We start from the raw sequence: 17,234 nt of genomic DNA, 5'->3' as shown, positions 1-17,234 counted from the left end.
GAGGTTAAATAACTTACCCCTGGTCATACAACTATAACGTCAGAACTGGTATTTGAACCCTCCTGGTCTAGTACATAGTCCACACTCTTAATGCATATAATGGTCTGCTTTTGGAGCAATACAAAAGCAGGACCTTTTGACTCTTCTGTTTTTCCCTGGTAACTGCTTCCTCTTTCTCCCTTCCTCTAATTTCTTTCCTGCTAGTGTTCTTTACTTCCTTCCTGTTTATAGCTTGCTCATCTCCTGTTTCTAGAGCAGTGCAGCTGTTCTTCCTTCCATTTTTATACTCAGGGCTATCAAATAATTCTTGCTAAGGCATTAACTGATCTTTCTGATGTTTTGATGAAGGCTTTGAGTTTGATATCATTAGGTATTTGCATTTTAACTTTATAAAAGGACAGGGATTTAAAAACTATAGAAAGAAAAACTTGGTGGTAGAATGACAGATGACCAAGTTGATTCTTTTGGGTTGGGAGATACCTATTCGTAGGCCGTAGTTATAAGGAGAGGCCAAGAGATGTGTGCTTGGGCAGGAAAAGCCCCTTTCTCACCTGTTGTGTCCTGTCTTCCAACCACTACCCTCTGTTTTTCTTTTTAAATTGTGGGAAGTATTACATGACAGTTGTAAAACATTTAAATAATAGGTATGAAGAGTGAAAAAAAGTCCTGCTTTACTCATCCTTTTCCTTCCCTTAAACCGCCTCCCAGTGTTCTCCTTTGAGGTGACCACTCATGGCTTTGCTAATGTTTCTGCAGATTGGTAAAAGTAGGTATATATACACACACCTTACATATGCCATATATATCTATATGGTAGTACATATGTACTACATACAATAAGATAGTCTTTTCTTTTTAAACATAAGTGAACTACTATTCAGTTTGTTGCTCAACTTGTTTTTCTTCTGCTGACATTATGTATATCCTAGACATTTCTCTGTATTATCCCCTGTAGAACTATTTTGTTCTTTTAAAAAATGCTGCATATTATTTTCTATGGCAAGAGTGTACCATAATTTACTTAACTGTTGTTTCCCTATTATTTGACATTTTCCCCTATTTTCTCAGTCTGATATATAATGCTGCAGTGATTATCCTTGAAAAAACATCATGTCTAAGTGTTTCTCAGAAATAAATATAGCCCTAGAACTGAAATATTAAGTCAAAGTCAAAGCATGCTCATTTTTATAGTATCTGATAAATTGTTCTTCTTAAGGCAGTTTACTCCCCTTGACTATGTATGACTACCCATTTCCCCATACTTTTGTCAATATAGTTGTTTGTAATCTTTCTAATTTTTGCATTTATGACTAGTGGCTGATAAATTGTGATTGTCCACAGTTGCTAATGACATTGATTATATTTGTTAATTGCATGTTTATATATTTCCTCATATTTCTATTAGATTATTTGTATTTTTGGTATTGATTTGTAGGATGACCTCTATTCTTGTAGGACCAAATCAAGCTTTGGTCTTCTATCTCTAAGACTCTGATGATGCAAGGACTAAATGTTTTATTCCTTTCTGTTAAGGGGAGAGAAAATAGGTTAAATGTAGTATTTGAAAAGATTTTAAAAGTAATTCATTTTGGAAAGTAGTCTTGGAGTTCCTGTCATGGCTTAGTGGTTAATGAACCCGACTAGGATCCATGAGGACAAGGGTTCGATCCCTGGCCTTGCTCAGTGGGTTGAGGATCCAGCATTACTGTGAGCTGTGGTGTAGGTCACAGACGAAGCTCATATCCAGCTCATATCCCGTTTTGCTGTGGCTGTAACGTAGGCTGGCAACTACAGCTCAGATTCGACCCTTAGCCCGGCAACTTCCATATGCCGAGGATGCAGCCCTAAAAAGACGAAAGAAAAAAAAAATAGTCTTTCTTAGAAAGTTATTTCTAAGAATGGTGGTAATAGTGATAGTATTAAATAAGGAGCTTTGATAAGTCTCTGGTTGGGGCTGTGTTTGGTTAAACTTTCACTTTTCATTTGCTTTTCTTTGTACATCACCAAAGTAATAATTGCCACAATTTTCTGATGTGGACAGCAGTTTTGAAATGAATGCCATGGATTTTAAGAAGGATGAAGAGAATATATGTGCATCATGAAACTATTAAGAGAACATGTCTTAAAAATGTAGATCAGTGTTACTTATGTAGTAGATAAAAAAGGCAATATAAAATGATGTGATAATTGAAAACAGGTGGCTGTGTTCAAAGCATTATCACTGATTTTATGGATATGAAGATGAATAAAACAGTTTCTCTTGGTTGTATCAGAAGAAAGAGGCAAGATAGATTAGATTCAGGTTGTGCATCTTTGGCAGGAATATCAAGGAAATGAAGCTGTTCTATTAAAAATGCACTATTTTGGAGTTCCCGTTGTGGTGCAGAGGAAACAAATCCGACTAGGAACCATGATGTTGCGCGTTTGATCCCTGGCCTTGCTTGGTGGGTTAAGGATCCAGCGTTGCCGTGAGCTGTGGTGTAGGTTGCAGACGTGGCTCAGATCTGGCGTTGCTGTGGCTGTGGCATAGGCTGACAGTAACAGCTCCAATTAGAGGCTTAGCCTGGGAACCTCCATATGCCTCGGGTGTGGCCCTAAAAAAAAAAAAAAAAAGTGCACTATTTTGATTTATCCCCAAATTAGATACTTTGATCACTTAATTAATTGCCAACTTTCTCAAAAGTTTCTGTTCTCCCCTTTGTCATTAATAATTATTTTGGGAGGCAGTTATTTTGAGACAGTATGAGTATTCTGTTGCTCATCAAAGTTTAGTTGATTGTATTGGTATGACTCACAAATTTGTATTTATTAAATGGGTTGTAATTTATTATTATTATTGGTTTTAATGCTTAAATTGTCCCAGATTTTGCCAGTGACAGTCTCTTTAATCTGGTTTCTGTGTCCTTCCGACATGTTTCCATCATTCTTTGAACACTGTCCTTTCTGGAAACAAGGCTCATCTTGACTTTTCCTTGCCCTTGTGGAATCAGCCATATATATCTTCAAGGAGCCTTTTCAATAGAAAATGTTCTTTTTAACTATCAAGGCTTTATCTGTTGTTTTCTGTTAAAGATTTTTTATTTAATAATTAGACAAATGTTGGTTAAACTGTGTGATACTGCAGTTTTCTGACTTTGCAACTTGAATACCCTCTTTCTACATTCTTTTTGGCTATGGATTATTATGTGATGGGTGGTCCAGGTGATTTTGCATGAGGACTATAGATCCTTTTGCTGGGTACATCACTTTCCCTTGGATTTGATTTAAAACAGGTTCCCTTTTATGTGTAGATCTGAATGCCGGAGCACATCCCTCATGAAGCATCTCTTAGGAATCACAAGCTGCTCTTTTCCTCTTTAGTAGTGTGCTGGTGATACATCTTTAAAATGGTAAAAATAAGTGTGAAATAGGTGCAGATGTTATTTTATAGTATGTAAACCATTATGTAGTATGTTAATGTTTGGTTTTAGATTATAGGTCTTGTCAAAATATTTTCTCCTTTTAAAATTATTTCTGTTTTTTAATCTATAGAACTAAAGGAAGGGAAAGTTCATGTTGTGAAAGTTAGTCTCCAGATTTTAAGTTGCCAGTGACACAGTTTTCAAAGCCTTGAAAAATATGACATTTTACCATTTTATTGAAATATAATTGACATATAGCATGTATTACTTTAATATATAGCATAATAATTTGACATATGTATATATTGCAAAATGATTGTCACAGTAAGTTTAGATAGCATCCATCACCTCTCATAATTACAAATTCTTTGTTCTTATGATATGAACTTTTAAGATATATTCTCTTAACAACTTTCAAATATGCAATACAGTATTGTTAACTATAGTCACTATGCTGTTCATTACATTCCAGAACGTATTTATCTTATAACTGGAAGTTTGTACCTTTTGACTCTCTTTCTTATTTCCCCTACCTCAGGCCTCTGGCCACCAACAGTCTTTTCAATATGTGAACATTTTAAAACTCACCTTATAAACTTTAGGAAAAAAATGGTTATTGAAAAAGGTAAATGTTAAAAAATTTCTCTAGCTACTTTGTCCTTAAGGTTTTCATATATCACTTTTTTTTTAAATTTAGGGCTACACCGATGGCATATGGAAGTTTCTAGGCTAGAGGTTGAATCAGAGCTACAGCTGCTGCCTGTGCCACAGCCACAGCAATACCAGATCCATGCCGCATTTACAACTTACATCACAAGCCGCATTTGTGACCTACACTGTGTCTGCGACCTACACCACAGCTCTTGGATGTGCCGGATACTTAACCCACTGAGCAGGTCCAGGGATTTAACCTGTGTCCTCATGGATACTAGTTGGATTCATTACCAATGAGTCAAAACGGGAACTCCCTCAATTTTAATAATAAACATTTAGTTATTGAGCTCATTTAAAAAGAATAGATCTTTAATTTGAGTCTACATTATACCGAGATTTCAACAGCATGGAAATATGAAATATAGTAATCTCTTATAGATAATATCTGCTGTCTCACCCAGTTTTTAAACATGTTTTGTGGTCTGTGAAGATAGGATTTATGGTGAGTAAGCAGAAAACATTTTAAAGAAGTTCACAAGCCAGCTGTACTGAACTTCAATTAAAAAGTTGTCCTCACATATTCTTCCTGCTTTAAAATCTTTTTTTGTGGTTGTCTAGATTTTTTTCCTTCTGATTTATCACAAAATAATTTTTTTATAGGTGGGTTGGATTAGTCATGTTGTATCATCAGAGCAGTAATTTTCTTATTTCTTAGATCATAAAATAAGAACTTTCATTCTTCACTTTTTGCTCATTCTTAGTACATATATACACATATCAAATACACACATATACCTTTACAAAATGTACATACATTTTTCATGTCTGCTCACAATTTGATGTTATATTGTAATACAGTCAAATACCTGAGCATCTGATAGCAGGAGATATGCTTACTGTCTAGACTCTATCCAGAGTGAATCCAGAGTAAGAGGATTGTTCCCCCTGGAATATTGGGGAATACCCATTTGATGGTGGTTAAGAAGAATTAATATTATTTAATGTATAAATATCAAGTGGCAGCTTTTGGGACAAGTCTAGATGAATTTGGCTAATGTAGATGATTAATAACTTACTCTCTCATTGTTGAGATAAATATCTTTGATTAAATTTAAGAATAATAATATCCCTCCTATTTTAAGCTAGAGTATAGTAACTGAACCTGAGTCTCTATTCATACTTAGAATGGTGAAATCAGAACATTAAAAATATGACACTGGGAGTTCCCATTGTGGCGCAGCAGAAACAAATTTGACTAGTATCCATGAGGATGTGGGTTCGATCCCTGGCCTCGCTCAGTGAGTCGAGGATCCAGCGTTGCCTTGAGCTGTGGTGTAGGTTGCAAAAGCAGCTGGGATCCCCCCTTGCTGTGGCTGTGGCCTAGGGTGGCAGCTGTAGTTCTGCTTTGACTCCTAGCCTGGGAACTTCCCTATGCCATGGGCACAGCCCTAAATTAAAAAACAAACAAAAACACAGTTGTTTTTCATTTTATGTAGTAAAGTGGACATGTTTTTTATTGTTATATTTTTGCATTCTTGTCATTGAAGGAGCCAGAATGTGATTTAGTAACTTTCACATTTATTAAATTTACCTTTTTCGGAGTTCCCATCGTGGCGCAGCGGAAATGAGTCTGACTAGGAACCATGAGGTTGTGGGTTTGATCCCTGGCCTCACTCAGTGGGTTAAGGATCTGGGGTTGTTGTGAGCTGTGGTGTAGGTCACTGATGTAGCTTGGATCCTTTGTGGCTGTGGCTGTGGTGTAGGCCAGCAGCTGTAGCTTGGTTCCTTTGTGGCTGTGGTTGTGGCGTAGGCCAGCAGCTGTAGCTCTGATTTGACCCCTAGCTTGGGAACCTCCACATGCTGCTAATACAGCCCTAAAAAGCAAACAAACAAACAAACAAAAAAACTTTTTCCTCCCTTTCTTGTCTTTAGATGCTCTTCTAGAAAAACTTCAGTGATGGATCAAAGGAAGAATGAGAGTATTGTACCTAGTATCACTCAATTAGAAGATTTTCTTACAGAACACAATTCCAATGTTGTTTGGCTCCTTGTTGGTAAGTAGAATATATTTTCTTATACTTTAGTGATAGTTTTTCATGTATGAATTAACAACTGCCAGATTTTAAGCAGTGGTCAACTGAAGTTAGAATGTTTATAATATCATTTGTTTATTTTTTGGAAAGAAGATTTTATTCTATGTTTCTATGAACATTTGCTCTGGAATCTGCTCTGGAAGGCTCTTTTCTTTAGACTGCCTCCTTGTCTGACCTAGGGGAAGTGGAATGAGAAGAAAGACATTGAGCTTATTAGCTTATCTTTGCTGTTTCAGGTTTGCTCCTCCATTCCCTGTATCAACTTACATGCAGACTTTTATCTGTTGTATTATAAAAGTGATAAGTCCTCATGGTAAATATGTTTTTGCCTTATTATCCTTATCTCTTTGCTCACTTCTTAGGCACTTGGCAGTGGGCATTTCCAATTACAATTTTTTTGCCTTATATTCCAGAACTTTTCTAGGTGTATACAAACAATACAAAACAGTGTATAATTAAATTGCAGGGAGAGGGAAGGAATGTGAGTGAATGAATTAATATGAATACATGAGAAGGAGAAATACAAACATAATGCCAAGGGAGAGATTGCTTACTATATAGGCTGTTACTACCTGGGAAGTTTTTCTGGAGGATTGGTGTTTGATTTGAATTTTAGCATAGGGATTAGAAAGGAACAGAGAAGAAAATAGGAAGGGTAAGATGGGTGAGAGAAGAAAGGGGGAATAATGGTAATATTTATTGAGGTAATCATTGGTGGTATTTATTGAATGTCTTCTGTGCCATATACCACAGGCATTTTGCATATATCGTCTCACTTAAAGGTAGGTGTTATTTTCCTCTTGAGGGAATCGAGGCTCATAAAGATTAAATAATTTACATAAGTTACATAGCTGTTTTTTTCTGAGTTCAGATAGGCTTATGCTTCTTTCATGACACCATAGGATGTGTGGTAAGATTACAGGTGGAGGTGAAGTTTATATAAAGGGAATTATAATGATTCATGATTTGTAGGTAGGATTGGATTACTGTTTAAAATTCAAGCTTTTTTTTTTCTAATTGATGAACAGGAACTGTTGTAAATTATCATTAATGAAAACTTTAAAAAAGTAAAATAAAATGCAAAACATTAGCATGAAATGTAATTTCATAAAAGTAGCATTAGAAAATTACCTTTTAGTTTAAGTAAAGGCAGCCTTCTTTCTTATTTCCTATGTGTCCCCTCTTTTTCACCGAGAATGTCTCTTTTTCACATTGTACGTGGCTTCTTTCTTTAAGGTGAAAATACTAGCAACAACAAGAAAAACATTGAGGGGTTGTTTAATGCCTCTGTTTTACCAGTGGCTTTAGCTACTGAAGTGGGGGGTGGGAGACGATACATTGAAAAGACCACAATTTCCAGGTGGTTTAGTATAAGAGGCATATGTTCTCAGCAAATACCTCTTGCCTTTTTAAAGGGCCCATAACAACCTGCCATGCACACAGTGATTTACAATAAAAATTAATACAAAATGACTTAAAGCTTAAAACATAATGTCCTGTCATCAAAATAGCTGTTCAAAAGAATTATTCTAGAAATAATTTTTATGGACAAGTTAAAACACTTGCTACCTCAAAGCTATTACTGTCAGTTTAAGCTACCTTGAGGAATGCTGTGACCGCTTTGTTTTATCTAAGTTAAATAATTTTTTTAAATTATGAACTGAATATGATGTTGCTAGAAGGTTACACATATTAAATTGCTTTTGAATCTTGAAAATGGTTATACTTTTAAAATAGAAAAGTAAAAGAAAATTTATCAAAAAATGCTTTCTTGGAGTTCCCGTTGTGGCTCAGCGGTTAATGAACCTGACTGGCATCCATGAGGACACAGGTTCAATCCCTGGTCTCTCTCAGTGGATTAAGGATCTGGTGTTGCCATGAGCTGTGGTGTAGGTTACAGATGTGGCTTGGATCCCATGTTGCTGTGGCTCTGGCATAGGCCGGCAGCTACAGCAGCGACTGGACCCCTGGCCAGGGAACCTCCATAGGCTACAGGTGCGGCCCTAAAAAGAGAGAAAGACAAAAAAAAAAAAAAAAAAAAGCTTTCTTGTGTTTTGCCTTTTGTATATTCATAAACTTGTTTTTGGGGGGGAATATTACATTTTATAAGTGACTATAAATTTTCATAAAAAAATAGTCAAATGTAGACTATCATTTACTATAGCGTACTTAATGGCATTCTTTTTTTTGTTTGTTTTTGGCTTTTCTAGGGCTGCTCCTGTGGCATATGGAGGTTCCCAGGCTAGGGGTCTAATCGGAGCTGTGGCCCCCAGTCTATACCAGAGCCACAGCAATTCGGGATCCGAGCTGCGTCTGTGACCTGTACCAGAGCTCACGGCAACGCCAGATCCCTAACCCACTGAGCAAGGCCAGGGATCAAACCCCAAACCTCATGGTTCCTAGTTGGATTCGTTGACCACTGAGCCATGACGGGAACTCCCTTAATGGCATTCTTTAAAAGTGGGTTATTGTCATCAATTTCAGCAAAATAGTGTAAGGTTACCTATATAATATAGATATATCTTTAAGTAGGTTAAAATTCTCACTTCTTTCCAGTAGTTTTTTTTACAAGCAGAGACAGTTGATTTTTTTAAAAAGTGACATTTCTCTGATGTAAGAAAAATCATTAGCTTTCTTTTTAGGTGAGTGCAACTTTTAGGAAATAGCTTGGGAATGAGCTTTTAGCCTAATAAAAGTAGATTTTTTTTTCCAGAATATTTAGAAATACTGGCTTTCCCTTCCCAGAATATCTTTGTATATGTCTAATAACTAAGATAGTACAAATTAGTGAAAAAGGAAACAGAACAAGGAAAGCAGTTTTACTTGAAACAATGATTTATTTATTTATTTATTTATTTTTTTTGTCTTTTGTCTTTTTGTTGTTGTTGTTGTTGTTGTTGCTATTTCTTGGGCCGCTCCCGCGGCATATGGAGGTTCCCAGGCTAGGGGTTGAATCGGAGCTGTAGCCACCGGCCTATGCCAGAGCCACAGCAACGCAGGATCCGAGCCGCGTCTGCAATCTACACCACAGCTCACGGCAATGCCGGATCGTTAACCCACTGAGCAAGGGCAGGGACCGAACCCGCAACCTCATGGTTCCTAGTCGGATTCATTAACCACTGCGCCACGACGGGAACTCCGAAACAATGATTTAATTGATATGATTGGAATCTATGTTTTTATGGCTAATAACTAAGGAGAATGAAGAAAGTTGAATAAAGCAGAATCAAACTCTAGTTTTAAATAATCAACTATTAAATTATAAGCAGACAAATTACCATATGAAAGTAAATCCTATCATTTCTGAACATGATAAATGATCTTTTACTAACAAATTTTTATTAAGATATTAAGGCGATTGAAAGGAAACATAGTGAAATTTTTTTTTTTTTTGCATTTTTTTTCTCCCAACAGCTACCATCTTGTCCTGTGGATGGATTATTTATCTCACATATTATAATTCTCGCAATGTCGGTCTTATTTTAACACTAGTTCTTAACAGATTGTATAAGCGTGGCTATATTCATATTGGTAAGTTTGATTTTATCTTCTTTGTAGTTTGGAGATGTATATTGTAAATTAATATTTTATAAACAGATAGTAGCTTTAGAAACTTACCTGTGTTTCATGAAAGTTAAATTAATGTAACTGAAATTTCTCTCACATAGCACTCTGACTAGAAGAACTACCATTTGGTTACATCCTATAGCTCATTCTTATTTCTTAAAATGTTTCTTAGTAAGCTTTGACTTTTTTTTGTTTATAAGAGATACTCATTAAAATAATTTGAAAAATCTAGGCACATATAAAATATGGAAATACAAATTTCTTAAAATTCCACCAGCCAAAGAAAATTTCTAATGCCCGATAAAGTTTTGCGTTTTTTTTTTTTTTAAACTGATACTTAATATAACTGTAAGCGGAATCATTTTGTGTATTTCATTTTGCAGGCTGCTTTATTAATTTAGTTTGACTACTTACAAATGGAAAGTTCGCAAAGAGATGGGAGGATGTAATAGGAAGTTACACGCTTTGGAAAGCCCTAAACCAGTGGGAGAAAGGGCTGAGGGGTCACCTGTTAGAATGTTTCTAATCTTCATTAGAGTTGAATACCTCTTCATGGTTATAAATAAAGCTTCTCTCAAACATAAATAGTCTTTCATTAATTAGAGGTAATGACTGGTTCCTGGAATCACCCAGACTAATGGAGAAAAAAGGTGAATTAGTCACAGCTTTAAGTTTATTTAATGGCTGTGCCTTATTAGGGGAATTATCGATAGGAAGCAGCTATTTAACTGATATCCTCAGATAGTTATTTAGTAGCTCAGTTCATAGTGTCAATATGTATGGCCCTTTTTTATATTTGAGGAAAAAATGAGAGAGTATTAGTAAGGATGTTAGGAAGCGGGCAGGGAGAGAACATTTAATTATTGAATGAATTGAATGCTAAGATTATTTAAAGCTTTAAGGGCTCTACTATTTTTCAATATGATTATATTAATTGCTCTTCTTTTCCCCCTACAACAGGCTCATTTTCTTTCTCTGTTCTTTCTGGAAAAGTCATGGTTCGTGAAATCTATTACATTACAGAAGACTTGTCTATTAGGTAAAAAAAAATAAAGAATCCATCTTCAACAAATTTGAGATATTATAATTTTTTTGATTATTAAACTATTGAATATCATTTGCTTTTACATATTAAAATGTTGCATTTTTCAAATAAAAAATCGTAAACATAAGAAATTATTATTTCCAGTGACTCATACCTGGTGAATTAATTTTTTCTAATGTTTCTCTCATTGGATTAATTTCAAGTTAGACTGACAAAAAATTGGGTAACAGCTTATAGAAATGAATAATTTTTTATCATCACTAGTTTAAAAATTGAACCATTAGATTACCTAACCATTTTTGTTGTAGAATTCATTGTGGTCATTCGTTATATAAGCATAGGTTGGGAATATTGATAATGCCCATTTATTAGCTCCATATTATATGTTTTCAGAATTGTTTAGCCTTTTTTAACATTTCTGATTTTGCCTTAAGGAAATGAAAATCTGAATATAGTAAGAAATGGTAGTTCTCTCTTCTATAAGCTTTGAAAGAAAAGCTTAGTCTATTTTTGTGATTTTATTAAAATTTGTTACTTAGCTGAAACTTGCAAATTTTCAGTTAGTTGAAAACTGCTAGGGTTTGGCAGCACTCATATCTCACTTAAAACAATAGAGACAAATTCTTCATGAGTCTAACATTATTTCCAAATTAAAAGTAAAAAGTGGAGTTCCTATTGTGGTGCAGCAGAAACGAATCCGACTAGAAACAATAAGGTTGAGGGTTCAATCCCTGACTTGCTCAGTGGGTTAAGGATCCGGCGTTGCCATGAGCTGTGGTGTAGGTCACAGACACAGCTCAGATCTGCCATTGCTGTTTCTCTGGCATAGGTCGGCAATAATAGCTCCGATTAGACCCCTAGCCTGGGAACCTCCATATGCCGCAGGTGCGGCCCTAAAAAGATAAAAGACAAAAAAAAAAAAAAAAAAAAAAGTAAAAGTAAAAAGTAAAAGTTAGGCTGTAATTCCATCCTTTTGGGATATGAATGAAGGAAAATCTTTAAAAGTTTCCCTTTAATGTTGCTAATATCTCCCTTTCCAGATTTGGCTTTCTGTTTGTATACTTTTCATACCACTTAAAAATATCACTTAAAAGGAGAACTTTTTTTCTGTTAACACTTAATTTTTTTGTTAAGTGTAGTCTGGTATTACAGTTTGCCTAAATAGAAGAATCTAACTTAGAGCTATGCAAATCTTTTCCTTGCTTAATTTGAAGATTATGAAACAGGTAGGTATGCTAGTGTCCTGTTGAAATTTTTCCGTATTTCCTTATTATCATTTGCCTGCCTTTTATAATAACTAACTAGGAAATGAGTTAAGTAAATTGTTATTTAAGTTTTCGTTTTTATAATTTATCTTGCTTAGAATTCAAGATGGATTTATAATTTTTCGGTGGTGGAAAATGTATAACCCAAAGCAGAAGCAACATGGTGAGTTTGCATTTTTTCATGTGTTTGAGATCTTCTATCATACAATCCTAATTTTCATTTGTAGATATTGAAATGTTTCACATTTTATAATAGATAAAAATATTTTTAAAAGCTTTGGAGTTTATAAAATTCTGATTTTAACACCCCTTTGTTGAAAAATCCTTCAGCAGCTTTCCTCTTGTATGGTTAAATTTTGTTACTTTAGCCTATTATTTATTTAGAATTTTTCCTCTTCATGACTCTTACCCACATTTCTAGCCTTACCTCAACCTCATACTGTGATTAAAGTGGCCTTCCTACACTTTCTTTTTTTCCTGCATTGATACTGTTGTTTTAAGAATTTTTTAATGATTTTTCTTTTATCCATTATAGTTGGTTTATAGTGTTCTATCAAGTTCTGCTGTACAACAAAGTGACCCAGTCACACACACACACACTCACACATACATTCTTTTTCTCACATTATCCTCCATCATATTCCATCATAAGTGACTAGATATAGTTCCCTGTGCTGTACAGCAGGATCCCCTTGCTTGTCCACTACAAATGCTATAGTTTGCATCTATTAACCTCAGACCCCAGTCCATCCCACTCCCTTCCCCTACCCTCTGGCAACCACAAGTCTGTTCTCCAAGTCCATGAGTTTCTTTTCTGCAGAAAGGTTCATATGTAATCTATATTAGATTCCAGATGTAAGTGATATCATATGGTATTTGTCTTTCTGACTTACTTCACTTAATATGAGTGTCTAGTGCCATCCATGTTGCTGCAAATGGCATTATTTGGTTCTTTTTTATGGCTGAGTGGTATTCCATTGTGTGTATATACCACATCTTCATCCATTCATCTGTCAAAATGGCTTAAAGACTTAAACATAAGACAAGACCCCATAAAACACCTAGAAGAGAACATATGCAGAACATTCTCTGACATCAACTGTACAAATGTTTTCTTAGGTCATTCACTCAAGGCAACAGAAATAAAAGCAAAAAGAAACCAATGGGACTTAATCAAACTGACAAGCCTTTGCATTGACAAGCAAAGGAAACGATTTAAAAAAAAAAAAAAAAGACAACCTCTTGAATGGGAGAAAATAATTTCAGGTGATGCAACTGACAAGGGCTTAATCTCTAAAATACACAAACAATTTACACAACTCAACTGCAACAAAACCAACAACCCAGTTGAAAAATGGGCTAAAGACCTGAGTAGACATTTCTCCGAAGAAGATATACAGATGGCCAACAAGCACATGAACAATGAGTGCTGTCTCTGTAGCACCTTGGATTGCTGCTGAGACATGGTTTGATCCCTGGCCTGGAGCAATGGATTAAGGATCCAGCATTGCCGTAGCTGTGGCATAGGTCACAGCTACAGCTTTGGCTTCATTCCCTGGCTGGATCCCTGGCCTGGGAACTTCCCTATGCTGTGGGGGAGGCTGAAAACAAAACAGAACAAAACATGTATCACTTGTAACAAAAGAGAGCACTGACTGTGGTACCTGTCTTCTGCCCCTTTTTGGTTGCTATGAGATGCATTGTCTTAGATTATTTCCTTAGTAGAAAGTAGCCTCTCCTATCACTTTATAGGTGGATTTGTTAATTACTGTTGTTACTTATATTTAATGTAATTATGTCTTTTATTTGAGATTATTGTTTGAATCTTTTAGCATTGTGTAGTTTTAAAAAATAAACTAGTGTGTCTGTAATGCAGAAGTTCAAATACTAATGTGATGTGTAAATGCATCATACTTTGAACATTTTAGTAGTATATTTTAATATACACTGATGGCTACATTGGGATAAAGTTTTACTCTGAAAGTGCACCATACTGTTCTTATCATAAAATGTTTAAATTTTGTTGTTATATAACCAGAATGTAGAAATTCAGATTGTTTTTAGAATGCTAGATTGAAATACTGTAGTAAATCAGCTTTTTTCTTTCTTTTGCCAGTGTTTGATTATTTTTAAAATATGATTCTATTATCATAGGATTTTGTTCTAAAATAAATTGTTCAATTAACTATCAAGTAATTAATTTTGACTAAAGTAGATTAATTTTGACTATCAAGTAGATTAATTTTGACTAAAGTTTTAAAAATGTTGAGTAAATGTTGTTCTCTGTAATTGGCATCTTTAGATCCAAAAGCAGAAACCAGATTATACATCACAGTCAATGACTTTGAATTTCATGTCTATAATCGTTCGGGTCTTTATGGACGTCTTCAAGAATTGTTTGGTTTGGAGCAAACAATAATTCCACCCAAGAAAGAAGATGATAAAACACGAGAAAATGGAAGAACAAGAACCCAGTCCAAAATTGAAAGGTTGATTGTCACATGCGAATTTATTAATCTTCAGCATTTAAATATTTGCTTTTATTAGAGTGTTATTGACATTATCCACCTAAACAGCCTAATCTTTGCAGATTATCTACAACTTTTATTCTCATAAATAATTATATAATTCTTTAGGAAATTCAAACAATACAGAATTATGTAGTTTATAAAAAACAGTCCTGGACTACTTCTGCTCACTGGTTCTACTTCCCTCCATGTCGATAACTGTTGCTCTTAATTTTTATCCTTTTGAGTGAACATACATAAATCTATACAAACAAACGTATTTAAGATGCATATATGATTATATGATTTTGTTTTATCTGTTTTTGAGCTGTCCGTTCTGTTTCATTGACCTATTTGTCTGTTCTTTCACCAGTACTACAGTGTGTTGATTTCTGTAGCTTTACAGGAAGTCTTGAAGTTGGGTAGTGTCAGTCCTCCAACCTTATTTTTCTCCCTCAATATTGTGTTGGCTATTCTGGGTCTTTTGCCTTTATAAATTTTGTGCCTTGTAAACTTTATAAACCTTCTGCCAAAATAATTTACTGGGATATTTTGACAGAGATTGCATTGAATCTATAAATCATGTTGGGAAGAACTGACAGTGTTGTCTTCCTATCCATGGAGATGGATTACTCTTTGGTTATTTAGTTCTCTTTGGTAGCTTTCCTCATATTTTATAGTTTTCTTCATGTAAATCTTGTATGAAAATTACTAAATTTATACCTAAGTATTTCATTTCCCGTGGTGCTAGTGAATGGTATTATGTTTCTGATTTTACATTCTACTTGTTCATTACTGGTACATAGGAAAATGACTAATTCTTGTATATTATTAACTTTGTATCCTGCCATTTTCTATAATCACTTAATTTAAGGGTTTTTGTGATCAGTTCTTTCAAATTTTCTTGATAGATGATTGTTTCACCTGCAGAGAAAGTCTTACTTCTTCCTTTCCAATATGTATACGTTTTCTTTCTTTCTTTTTTTTTTTTTTGTCTTATTGCAATAGCTAGAACTTCTACTACAAAGTTGGAAAAGAGTGGTGAGAGGGGACATCCTTGCTTTGTACCTGGTCTTAGTGGGAAAGCTTCTAGTTTCCTCACTATTACGATGTTAACTGTTGTTTTTTTGGTAGATATTCTTTATCAAGTTGAGGAAGTTCCACTCTGTTCCTTGTTTACTGAGAGGTTTTAATCATGAATCATTATTGGATTTTGTCAAATGCTTTTTCTGCATTTGTTGGTATGATCCTTTCATTTTTCACTTTTAGCCTCTTACTCGATTTTTGAATGTTGAGCCAGCCTTGTATACCTAATAGTTTTTTTTTTTTTTTTTGTTAAAGTAGATGATAGGACACTTATCACAACTAAATATTTAAAGGTATTAGGTCCTAGGCACTGAGCTGAGGTACTGGGGCCACCAAGAATATGAAAACTGTTCTATCTTAAAATTTATAGCCTACTCAGGGGTTAGAACAATTAATAGTCAATTTTAGTGCAAGAGATATAATATATGGCCAAGAATAGAATTCTCTGGGCACACGTAGAAGGATTAGTGGAGGTTGGAAAAGGGTGAATAAATTAAGCAAAGGAAGAGATGAAGGGTCTTCTGTAGAGAAGAAACATCATATGCAATAGAGAAGTTGTCTTCTGAGGCTGGAGTAGATTACTTGATGGGGGATAAATTAGACTAAGGAAATTGCCAGGGTCCAGGTGTCAGAAATCTGGCTTTACCATAGGTCAGCAGTGCTGTATTGTGATTGGAAGGAGATATGACTCAAGGCAGTGAGACTAGATAGAAGGATGTTGTAATAATTCAGGGAAGAAATGATCATCAACTGGGTTGTTGGCAAGAAGGGAGAAATGAATGGATTCCAGATACACTTAGGCACATGAATACTTGAGAGTGATAGATTAATTGTGGAGAACAAATAAGAATGATGAGTCAACTGTGAATCAAAAATTTTAATTTAAGCAGTGGTTAGTCAGGGAACTTTAGAGGAAGGGGTAGTTAGGGGAGGTGGATAGTGAGTTAGTTTTGAATTTTTTTTATTTTTTTCTTTTTACAACCATACTCACAGCATATGGAAGTTCCTGGGCAAGGGGTCGAATCAGAGCTGCAGCTGAGGCCTGTACCACAGCCACAGCAACAGCAATACTAGATTTGTGCCGCATCTGTAGCCTAAGCCAGAGCTTGTGGAAATGCTGGATCTTTAACCCACTAAGTGAGGTGAGGGAACGAACCTGCATCCTCACAGAGACTATGTTTGGTCCTTAACGAGCCATGGTGAGAACTCCAGCTTTGAATTTAGTTTTAAGCACAGAGGGCCACCTTGCTGAATATTGTTTCAGAATCGTGATTTAGGAGTTAATGGATTATTGAAGAGATAGGCCTTGAATTTTCATAGGAAGTCTTTAGTGAATTACTGTGAATATTTCACTTCTTAAATTTTGTATACTTGGTATATGGCTAATTTCTTTTTTCTAACTCTTGGTTTATCCTTTTCATTTTATTGGCACAAATTGGTAGAGGTAGGGAGGGAAAAGGATCAGAAGTGCTTCCAAGACTTAAAATGTCAAAATGACTTGTACCTTGGCCATTTTTGTTTTAATCATGTTTTTGATTCTCTTGTAAAATGACATATTGTAGTATAGTGGGCATAATGGTGGATGTAATGACAAGACATCATAATTTATATGTTTG

At 35.0% G+C, this 17,234-nt stretch overlaps 1 protein-coding gene across 18 annotated transcripts in view; it reads left to right on the top strand.

The window, feature by feature from the left end:
- KIAA1109 (KIAA1109 ortholog) overlaps nucleotides 1–17,234 on the top strand; it is a 200,129-nt gene that overhangs the window by 9,931 nt on the left and 172,964 nt on the right. For all 18 annotated transcript variants that reach the window (XR_002346813.1, XR_002346814.1, XM_021101630.1 and 15 more), the window contains exons 3-7: nucleotides 5,988–6,109; nucleotides 9,563–9,679; nucleotides 10,676–10,754; nucleotides 12,124–12,188; nucleotides 14,328–14,514. Coding sequence is in view for 16 of the 18 variants with exons in the window: in XM_021101630.1 (XP_020957289.1) it covers nucleotides 6,013–6,109; nucleotides 9,563–9,679; nucleotides 10,676–10,754; nucleotides 12,124–12,188; nucleotides 14,328–14,514 (545 nt within the window). In the remaining 2 variants the exon portion in view is untranslated. The remainder of the gene's footprint in view (nucleotides 1–5,987; nucleotides 6,110–9,562; nucleotides 9,680–10,675; nucleotides 10,755–12,123; nucleotides 12,189–14,327; nucleotides 14,515–17,234) is intronic.

This window comes from Sus scrofa, chromosome 8, assembly GCF_000003025.6.
Source record: "Sus scrofa isolate TJ Tabasco breed Duroc chromosome 8, Sscrofa11.1, whole genome shotgun sequence".
In the NCBI taxonomy this organism is placed as follows: domain Eukaryota; kingdom Metazoa; phylum Chordata; class Mammalia; order Artiodactyla; family Suidae; genus Sus; species Sus scrofa.
This window is presented reverse-complemented; position numbering and strand designations above follow the sequence as displayed.